At 36.6% G+C, this 12,073-nt stretch overlaps 1 protein-coding gene across 1 annotated transcript; it reads left to right on the top strand.

Annotated features, from left to right (window-relative positions):
- Positions 1-10,729: 10,729 nt before the first annotated feature.
- Positions 10,730-11,122, top strand: LOTGIDRAFT_77025 (hypothetical protein; the record flags this gene model as incomplete). The annotated part of the gene is made up of 1 exon (XM_009054499.1): positions 10,730-11,122. A coding segment is annotated over one exon (393 nt), but the record flags the coding sequence as incomplete, so codon positions are not given.
- Positions 11,123-12,073: the final 951 nt, after the last annotated feature.

A 12,073-nucleotide genomic window follows, 5' to 3' on the forward strand; every position in this document is an offset into this window, starting at 1 on the left:
CTTCGTTTCGAGACTGAATGTTCTGCAATGTCTGAATTGCTGGAACCCGATGTGCTGCTATATCCAGGAAGATCGCGTTTAACACTTGCTGCCGGTTCTTTACTGCGTTGATCAGGTGGAACGGATTCCATTTTGATAAATCGTAAGTAGAGTTAAATTGTTATTTAAGGTAACACACCTGTGTAAGGTAAAAATAACAGTACAAATATCTTTCGTCGCGTGTCCAAATTCTAACTACAGATTTACTTGTAGTAAATTTATACACTACTTAGATGTCACACTCGAATTAATTCGCTTGAATATCATCTTTTAACCAATGAAAATCGTTTGGCAAGCCACGCCCCATATTTGAATTAAAGCCCCGAGGGTTATCAGCCCACTATCGACTATGTTTATGTTTTCTATTTGATAGATCCTACGCTCGTCTACCTATATTTTAATGAATTGTAAGAACTAACAGGTTTTCACTGACCTTCAGATTCTTCACATTTTTCTTCTCTTGTGAATTTAAAGGGATGGTGTTGGTGAAGCGGTTAGTCTAGTTTCGATAGTGGGGTAGACTACGTCAAAAGTGTGTTAGATGCCAAATATGGTAAGAATGAATAGGTATATAGTTTTTATGCAGGAACGAATATGGTGACCTTTATGTCATCTATCGGTCTTGATATACCATTAAGAAACACTTAAATCACACTTCATGCCAATAGGTCAAATGTTCACAAAACTCGATTCAAAGCATCAAGTCGTATCATGGATGACAAGTTTTAGTAACCTCCTTCAAAACAACGAAACAACACTCTCATATTTGTATTTTAATTAGATTTTCAAAATGAATTGAAATGAAATGAATGGAGTTTTACGTCCTACTTTTCTGCACCATGTGGGCTAACGCGATGTAGGGTGCAACGAGGGAAATTTTGCCAGGAGATTAGATTGTCAAAGAACACAATAATGCAGGTAAAATTATATTTAATGAAAATCGGAAGTAGACATGGTTAAGAATCCGAAGTATCAGATGGAGAAGAAAACATTTGTGATGCCTAAAGGATTGATACATAATCTCTTAGTAGCATTGTGTCCAAACTTCATACTTCCTCGAAACCATGTCATAACCTGTATTTGTGATACGATGTCTTTGTAGTGAAGCAACCTCCATAGAAGTTAATGTAAGACCAATTTAATTCAAAACCAAGAATTAAGAAATCCAAAGCCTGTCTCTTTCGCCCCTTATGTAGCAAAAAACTCGTCTTGACTATAATTCTTACAACTCAATAGGTCATTAAACTATGTTCTGTTATTACTAATTAGTTGATGGTTGACATAAATGGGTGAATTGTGATAAAACTGTTCATTCATAATCCAAGCTGAATGTCACCACTCCTTGGACCACAAACCATCATTTTTAAATATCCTAAATTCATTGCGGTCAAACGCCTACATTATTTCATGAATGGAATTTTTGAAATCTGAAGTTTATGAATGGAAAGTCTTAAAAGGATTGAAATTATCAGGATAAGCTATTTTTTTACGAGTTCGCATTCATGGAAATCTTTTTATGAATTGATCATCTCGGTCAATGTACGCAACATTCAGAGCAACTTTGACCAAAACAAATCTATACATACAAATTTGAATGGGAATGCATCCAACAACAAAAAAAAAGTACACGAGGGTCCAGCGTGTTAAGTAAAACTAAACGCCCCAGAAACTTGTTTTTTTTTAAATAAAAATTTCTATGAAGCTCAGATGTTTATCCAATTCATCCCAGTATATTGGGGGTAATCAATACTTATATCAATACAAATCCTGAAGGCTTCTCCGGTGCCCTGGTCCAATACATCTAACCCCGAGGTCTGGCTCCTCCCAGTTCCTGGGACGTATATATATTCTACCATGTCCCTATGCCTCACACGGCACCACATTATAATTAATGGTGTGAATTTCGCTCCTGAAATTCCCAAGCGGTACTAGTGTCCTAGCTTGAGAACTAAGTTGTATAGATGTTCGTATTTGGAAATTAATTTGTGGTAATGGGTGCAGTTGTATATTTGAAAAGGACACTCAAATTAACCCTCCAAAAATGGCGCAACTATCCCTTTAAGAAGTATAGGAGGCATCCAAATAAGAGAATTACGCATTACCACAATTACTAACTTATATAGTATATAATTGGCTAACATCCAACATCGCGACAAGCCTGTACAGTAATCGGAAGGTAAAAAATTGAAAGTAGAAGAATACATTACCAAGAAAGGTGCGAGGTATATCAAAAAGAATAAACTATAAAATCTGACCCATTGAACTCGAAACTTACACAATTATGCAGAATATGTAGATCTTATATATCATCTTCACAATGTCAAACGATTACGACCTCCGTCTTATACCTACTATAGCTATCATATATATATTTGATTGGACTGTACGACAGCGAATATAGTCAATCAGAGCTCTCGATAGAAGGACTAATAGCTTACAGACTTTCTGTGGAAGACTGGCTGCATTTGCTTGCGTACAATCCAACCAGTCAAGATATAGGATGGAGTTCGTAAAAGCTTGACATTGTTAAAACGAAGTTCGTAATAACCTGACATTGTGTTGACGAAGTTCGTATAATCTTGACATTGTGAAGACGAAGTTCGTATTAGCTTGACATTGTGAAGACGAAGTTCGTAATAGCTTGACATTGTGAAGATGAAGATTTTAATGGCTTGACATTGTGAAGACGAAGTTCGTAATAGCTTGACATTGTGAAGGTGATATACATAATTGTTTTTAATATTATAACGATTATATAATATATTTTTAATTTTCAATGATAATGCATGTAGATAAACCCTTTTAAAGGTGGGTCCTCGCGGTTTATTTTTTAATATATTCGTGTATTCAAATGTTTTCTATTGTTGGGTGCCATAATATGCAAACTATGTACGTTTTATATCCTTTTTAATTCTGATGATAACTTTTCTGATTAGCCCTTTTAAAGATGGGTACTCACGTTTATATTTATTCATATATGTTCATAGTTGGCATCGTCACTTTCAGCGACGGAGATGAACAATTGTGTCTTTTTAGAAGGATAAACGATTAGGAAGCTATCTAATCTTCAAGAGCCTTTTTTCCAAATCTGCCCCTCCGACCTGCATCACTTATAAGGGGAAACCGAGTTGAAAAATTCGAATATATTATATCGACCAATTCCCAGGTTGAATCGTGGACCATCAAGTTAGCGAGCAAGCGTCTAACTCATTGTACAAATCAGTGGATTAAGGAGACCCCAAATTTAATTGAATACGAAATTAAATCTTCAATATTCTTTAATGCATAGTTAATTAAGATTTTAATTGATTAGCGTATCATATAGCGATCAGTAATCTTAATAATATTGATAAAGGGCGTGTAATAATTCAATCATAATTCAAAGGGATATAGACGTCTAGAGATTGGCTCCTCGAGTTTAAATAGTTCTATTGTTAGTAGCTCAACTACCATAGGGATTGGTTGAACCAAGTTCACGGACATTGTCTTGCCTCGGGACGGATTCAAATCCACGACACCTCACTCTCTACCGACTGAATTATTCGACTGCCACCAAGTTCTTATTGCAAAATTTGCAATAACAATGTCAAGATCAAGATCAGTCTGGATTTTAAGTATTATATTTATGCACGAAACGTCATATTTCAATCTGAAAAGTACTTCGGACAGATGAAATATGCTATATGTTGGGAAAGCAAATATTTACACTACCACATCCCTTGAAGATTATTACATCACATTATAGAGTATATTGTCTTTGCTATTTACTCTGAATAATAATCGGGTTATCTTCTTTAATATTTATTTACCTTACACTTGTGTTTGAAATTAGCCAGACATCTACCAATCAACTTGGTCTGTATGAACTGTATGTATGATCCACCACAACGACTAGGATTTGGCTAATACACTATTCTGCTAGAATATTGCGTTTTGCAATAAGAAGGCTCAAATGTTTGGGACGGTGCTTAATCATATTGACAACAAGTGATACCATATGCCTATAAGATAAGTGGGTGTGGCCATAGAAATACCATTTCGCATCGGTAGTTACTTCTGAGTGAAATCCAAGATACGTCGCCTCTCAAAAACTGTCTCTGGTGTACAAAAGGGGAAGGATATATTACAAGGATATGTGCCTAACAAAACTATCCCTGACCCTTCCTGACCTTAAAATATTTTGGGGAAATTACGGGCCTATCAAGATACAAATATCTTGTTATTTCAGTAAAGCCACGTGTGTTTAGCGGCACCTTTGATCTTAATGAGACTTAACGGATTATATTTGTTCGTGGATTGTTTGTTTCAATCTTTTTCCATCCTAACCTCTCACCCCACCGCCTTACAGACCTCACCCCTTCTTCAATCATACAGTACAATCTGAAATCGTGGCTGTTTTATGAATAGAATTTATCTCAAAGGGGTCAAAAATCATCCAAACTCTCACAGACTAGAACAAAATGTGTCTTGATACAATTTGAAGGCTTCCAAAAGATGCTTGTTCTTCATTCTTTCAGGGGTAGAGCTAGGTTAACATCTAAGGAGGGGTGGCGGGGTGGGGGGGGGGGGGCGAAATATCTGAGGTTGCCCGAATTTCTAACCTAGTAATGAGAGTCATGCCCGAAAAACTTGCGAGGGGGCATTATCTCAAAGGGCCTTATATTATATTAGCAGCTTTTGCGATAGCGTCTGACTGAATATTGCAATGGTGTAAAATGCTTTCAATGCCCTCTTTACACACTTAAAACGTTTAGAAACCTCTTTGCATTCCCTTCAATCCATTTGTTTCGACGATATAAAAGAGAAGTATGAAATAAGTTTGACCATGCAAAGTGAAATATTCGAAGTATTTTGTCACTATGAAGCGAAGATAACCTAACTGGTATCTAAATACCCTACCAGCAATCTATTTCATCAGGGATAAAGCCTCTTGAAATCAGAGACAATCCAAACAACACTGATCCCAGATCAGCCCAAATCATCCTTTTATATTCATAATTGAAATTCCCTATCTTATCACCTTAATCAAGTTTCAATTTCAACCGTTACAATCGTATCATGATAGAGTTACCTTATCTTTGATAACTCTTCAATACGGGAGACGAGTAAGGTGTAACATTTGACGTGATGATGGCGAAGCCTTGAGTAATATTTCAAAGGTCTGAAAATGAAACGGCACAGCATGGGTTAATGAAATGATGCATTCAAGAAACTGCGATGTTTGTTACTACTGAAATTGTCACAGGTTTACCTTACCAAGCCGTGGAAACGATATTTGGGTACGAAGTATACAGGATAACCTTTATAACGAGACAAGCAGTCATACTGGTTTAAAATCTCAACATTTGTCCTTTAAACATTTAAAGCTTATTTCTTTCACTTTCTCACAATCTTCGTGAAGTGCTCGGAGTTGCACTCGACTATCCTTTACAAGTGCAGTCACTCATCTCGCAGTTCTCGGATTACACATACACTTATTTGATAGTTTGTAAGATTAGCCTATTCAGATTGAATTAAATTCTTTTGCACTCTGGCATAGGTCGAGATGATATCTTGGAGATTTACAACCCGATTTCTCCCTGTCAGTCGGAGTCGGGTAATGAATTTAGCCCCCCGTATGAAAGATCAATCGACAGTTAGACATAAAAAAAAAGTCTACGCTTCTATCGTTGTAAAATATCCACCATTGCATACTGATTTATGCTGTCAGCCTTCATTATATGAAACCGGAAGAGCAAAAAGTTCTGATGTAAAACTTAATTTCATTTCAATTCTGTTAAAGCCAATTCAACTTCATAAAAATCATATATAAGCTTTATCTTTCTTTTATCTTTCTAAATATTCGTTTGTTGTATTTAGCTTGTCCTACTGTGGACTTTTCAAGGATTGTCTAAAGATAGCTTAAGCGATACTACCTCTTTGAATAATCATACAAACTTGACCAATTAGATTATGTGACACATTCATCTGTTGAATTACCTGGTGTCATAACTATACAGAATCTCTCTGTAAATCCATTAAATAATAGTTATATAATTACTTAGTTTTACGTTTTATCAGGTTATATAGGGATTCTGTTGAATATATACAAAGTTTTTGAATTTTACGTTCTTTCTCAGAGGTAGTACAATATATTTCTTTAATAATCTATACCAAATATTTATGATTTTTTTCATAATTAAAATCAACGCAATGATCATACGATGTCGTGGTTAAGTTACAAAACGCCCTTAATCTACCGTCATAGACTGTCTGCATTTTTTCGACCACCCAAAAATGTATTTTTTTTAATATTTTTAACAAATAGTTTACTTTTTATTGTAAATTTCGATGATAAAGATGTTAAATTTTCGACGGGGAGCTGTGAACACTATTACAGATTGGCTTAGCTGAACAATTCCCGTTTCTGAGACTAACATATGATTAGGCTAAAAATTCGCGCATCTGCCCCTTTAAGCTTGGTACCTTTCGTAAAAAGCCTCTGATCTACCGTCATAGAATAGACGGCCTGCATTTTTTCGACCACCCAAAAATGTATTTTTAACAAATGTATTTTGAACAAATAGTTTGCATTTTATTGTAAATTTCTATAATAAAGGTGCTAAATTTCATGTTTTTCTTTATGGAGAAAAATGATATATGTGCATGCCCTATTTTGAGTCACAAGGCAGAAAGATTGGTATCCTTATCTGGGTGTCGAGTGCTCCGGGTTGGAAACAATAATACACTATTGAAATATATCTTGCGTGACTCCTGCACATAATGATATAATGAACTGCCACAAAGTTATATAGACTAATAATTGGATTTTTTAGATTTAAAATAGATATTAAATGGGTGTTGTCATACTAATGACTAAGTAAATGTTCATATAATTAATAAGCTTATCTATTGCTCTCTGACCTAGTCCAGTGCTTTCATTGAGACCCGTCTCAATACACTCTAACATCAGGCATAAATTTGACACCCCATCACCTTCGTAAAAACGTCACTGCCCGTTGGGGATATCAGGAAACACCACAGGAAGGACTTAAAATATGCCTCTTTCACACTGGAGTTTTACGTCATACTTTTCGCAATTTTAAAAAAAGATAATGGAGACAACTGCTGAGGCTGAATTCAAATTCTGTCTACTCTGTGGTGTTGTCGTAGTTGGAAACCTCTCATAGAGTGTCTTAGAGAAAATTTTTTAAAAAATGAATTGATTGTATTCATTCTGACAAATATTTTGGAGAAAAATGGTAGACATTTTGATCTGTTGAAAATAAAGTGGGGGTACAATTGGGGGTGCAAACCACTTTTCTAGGAGGGCAAATGCCACCCCCTGTACCCCCACTGGCGCCGACACTGCTCACGGTATATCTAAATATGGAAGTGTTTCGACCACATCGGATGAATTCCACCCCCTTTCTACTCGATTGTATTGAGATGCATTTAAAGTGAAAATAATTCATTATATGATTTGTTTACAGGGTCGGTTTATATGACATGTAAAAATCTTGAGATGTGTCGAATTCAGTGCAGGTAAAGAACTTGAAAAATGGAGTCATTGTTGTTCTGGGTTTTGAGTTAAACAGTAAGGTCATATCTGCCATTATCAGCCTGGTGATGACGTCAACAGACCTCAATATACGCCATTGTCTAGCACGTGTGTAGTGCACCCGAAAAACGCACATAGTACAAATTTCAATTCTTTGCACATGAACTGTCAAATATATCTTCATTAATGACAGGTTGTGATATCACAGATCTCTTTGGTGTGTCAGTTATAAATAAATTTCAATTTCAATATGTGCACGTGATGATACTCTACGTCTGCTTCACGTCTGCAGTCAGACGTCCATTGATAAAACCACGTTTTGATCTATTCTCATCTTCAAGAATTAACCGTTATTTATTTTGATCAGAAGGTTGCTTGAATGATTTTTTATTGTGAAGATGCAAAAACGGATGTAGTCGTATGTTTCAAATATATCGCTGCATTAATATATTGAAGGGCAACTGAAGCCCACGCAAACAGTAAACTTTCTGAAATTTTCCCCAGTGACTAAAAAGCCATAAGGAATACCAAATACTAAATATGTGTTCTTAATGGCACAGACACCCGAAATGATCAACATTCATTACAGCACAGTACCTCGAGATAAAAAAAATGTCCATATTAATTGTGTTGTTTTTTGTCAAAGTGAAACTGGTCACAGTAATATTGTCACAAGGGAATTTGGTAAAGTAATCTATTTGGCTTAGCTAAGAAAAAATCCCGTTTCTGAGACGATGGTATAGATCGCAAAACTCCCCTATCAGTTCAATGTTACAATATACACTTGATAAACCCAACCCTTACAATTTTAAATCATAAACCTTTGAATAAAAAACGAAATCAGCATTTTGAATATCGTTTCGATTACAGAACGCGAGGGTACCAATTTAATTATCAATGAGTACTACAGTTTATTTAAGTTTTTATTTCAATCCGACAGAAGTATATTTTACTCTGTAAACTATAGCATTTAGTCCAACACGAAAGTTGTCTAAATTAACACAAATTACCTAGTGAATGGGAGTATTGTCCCTTGATCCGTTCAGTAAATAGATGGCGCTATTGTCAATAGAATATAGTCACGTAGCGTAGAGTTTATTCACGAGACTTGAGCAATAGAATTTGTGCATGAATAAGCGAGAATCAATACACGAGATAATACAGACCGTTTCTAGATTTCAATTTACTTTGTTGATTTGTAGTTTATTTTAGTGTGGGGCGTGAGGGTGTGGTCACCATTTTATTCAACCTGTCACCTTTATCAGCTCACCGGTAATAATCCTCAAAACTAACAAGTCCACTTCTGATAATGGACAAGACTGTAGACGTGATGTTTTGGGAGGAAACGGGCGAATTAATAATGTGCGATATTAATAAGGATGTGTAGAGAATATTTATTTTATCAACTTGGTTGGTAGTTATACATTAATATATTTGATTTGGGAATAACGAGTGTTCGAAGTGATGCTTGTCGTCGTTTGGTGAACAAGAGAGCATCGCTCCTCAAAACTGGTACAAAGCGATCGCGCTGCCATAGGTTGAAAGGGAACGTTGAGTAAGGCCTATTATAGATCTCAAATTACAGAATAAAAACATAAGCCAAAGATACGCCAGATCAAGGAACGGATATTTGGTATTGCACCTCACTATCCCCTACACACTTCATTACCATGTACATATTTCACTTAATTAGTCCCACAGCAGGCCTTTTACGGGGAATGATGTTTTATGGTGGCTTTTTGGCAATGTGCCCCGACGCCCCAAAGCTGGCTACAGGCCCGAGAAAGTCGATGTGACCCAGTTAACACCTTAGTGTTGAATTTTACTACTTTTCATTAAAGTATTCTTTAAAAATTTAATGTTCTTGCGTGATTAAAATCAGAAGATACTATCTGAACAACATAAAAGTGTCATTTAAAACTAGGTCAAGGCTATGGGAACAATACAAATATATTCGATTCATGAACTACGGCTTTGTCGTTCCGATTTGCCTAACCCCCCTCATCCTAGCCTATATAGGAAATTTATTATCTATGATCCATAAGACACTCTGTGATTAAATACATTTTTCGCCCTGTGATAACAAGTCAAAGTTTCATTCAATTCTGTATCCCATAATTCAGCATTTTTGGGGGTTTTGAATCTGAGATTTGAATTTTTTTTATTGGTACTGGGCCCTGAATCTTTAAATTGTTTGCCTACGTATTTTGAAGTTTGCCCACGTATTTTGAAGTTTGCCCACGTATTTTGAAGTTTGCCCACGAATTTTGAAGTTTTCTACATATTTTGAAGTTCCTACATATTTTGAAGTTTGCCTACGTATTTTGAATCATTCCCGGACGTGCTCATAACCAAGGTTTGATTATGACGTTACAATAATAACGAAAACGTCATAATACGTTTATTATCTCAAAACGTCTTCAGAGTCGACTGGAAGTAGCATCTACGTCTTGTAGTATATATTTCTTTTATGATGGAAGGCGATCAGTTGATATCAGAATCTGATAAGAAGGGTTTAGGAAATCAAGAAAATCTTGAAGATAATTCAGATTCTATTCTTAATACCACATCATTTCCAACATTTAAACACATTGCAAAGGTTAGTTTCTTTCGAAAACGTTTTTTTTTTTCAGTAACTGGTAGATCTGGTGATAATTTGGCTAAATTTACCTCATTGCGAACTTTATGGCGATCTCATTAGTTTAATAGAAATATTTTGAAAAATTCCATTGATTTGATGCAGTCTGACACATATTTGTATCATATCATATTACATAATATCTGAGGGGGGAAGGGGAAGAATGCTAAACCCTCATGCCCCCTCACTGTCGCCACCACTGATTACATGACGTTTTACTCCAATAATAATTTATTTCATGCCTTATGTCTGTATTCCAGGCGGCTGAAGAAGAGCTTGCAGAAATTCCATTTGAATCTCGGAAGATCTTGTTTAAGGATATTCCATTACTGTCACGAACATTCAGTGAAACATTTACACGACAGTTTAACCTTCCACCAGATGAAGCTATCAGCCATGTCTTCAAATATGAGAAAATCTTCACGAAGCTTGCAGAACAACAAGGGTTACTGGATTCTAGTCAACATAGACCAGACCAATGTCCTTCTGAACCAAGTTGGTTGTACCAAATTCCACCAAGACCAAGTTGGCCCTATGAAAGTCCAGCGATATCAAGTTGGCAGTATCAAGGACCACGTGGACCAAGTTGGCTGTACCAAGATCAAAAACCAAGTTGGCAGCAACAAGGACCACCCATACCAAGATGGCAGTACCAAGGTCCACGTGGACTATGTTGGCAGTACAAAGGTCCACCAATACCAAGTTGGCAGTACCAAGGGCCTCGTGGACAAAGTTGGCAGTACAAAGGTCCAACGATAAAAAATTGGCAGTACCAAGGACCTCGTGGACCAAGTTGGCAGTACAAAGGTCCACCAATACCAGGTTGGCTGTACCAAGGACCACGTGGACCAAGTTGGCAGTATCAAAGTCCATCACTTCCAGAAGAAGTTTGGAATCATATGTCAACTGAACAGAAGTCATCAGCAGATAATACCAGTAATGAAAATAAAGAGATGGGTGATTGGTGCGTAAATTCTACAAATAAAGGGGTATCCAATGATTTGGTGGCAGCCAATTATCCCTACCCCCAGTCCTACTCCGCCCCGGCTGGATTCTGTTGTGTTACACCGAAATACATCCATATTCACCAAGATGAAGATTATTTCTGCACCCCGTTTAATGCAAACACATTTTCATCCACCGCTTCCACTTTTGCAAACTTTCGGACACCGATTCACATTCAACATCGAGAAAGATACGATCCGGTGACGCCTTTAAAAGAAATTGAGGTGGAGATTTTAGAAGCAGATGCAATCGAGTTCATCCATCACCAAAATGGCGACTATTTCTTGGTGGGCGAGGGAACATACGGCTCAGTATATTTAGCACAGATGAACAATGTGTCTCATTTAGTTTGTGTCAAAGGTTATTCGGCAGAACTCTCTCCAACAACGGCCATCGTTCATGAAGCTAAAATCTTAACATATCTTCAAGATACTGGACTTGTTCCAGAATTCCATGGAATTTTAAGATTAGGGGATTACCCTGGAGATTTTAGCCTTGTACAAGAATTCAGTTCCAATGGCATCACGTTTAGAGATCTTCTAAAAGGACCTGAAAATGAATGTAATAATCGAGAAAGGATTAGGATTTTACATAATTTGGCGAGTGGATTGAAAGTTCTCCACCAGAAAGAAGTTTTGTGGAATGATCTGAAGGCTAATAATGTTCTTGTGGACATTGAAAACAAACATCGAGTAACTTTCATAGATTTTGGGGTGGCGAGCTTTAAATCTGGTCGACGATTTTGCATCACTGGTGATACAGAACCATTTCGTTTTCTAGCACCAGAAGTTCGAGGCGGTTTTGCCACGTCAGAGGCCTCGGATATATATAGTCTTGGTTACCTAATGATG

Source organism: Lottia gigantea (assembly GCF_000327385.1).
Source record: "Lottia gigantea unplaced genomic scaffold LOTGIsca_22, whole genome shotgun sequence".
Lineage (NCBI taxonomy): Eukaryota > Metazoa > Mollusca > Gastropoda > Lottiidae > Lottia > Lottia gigantea.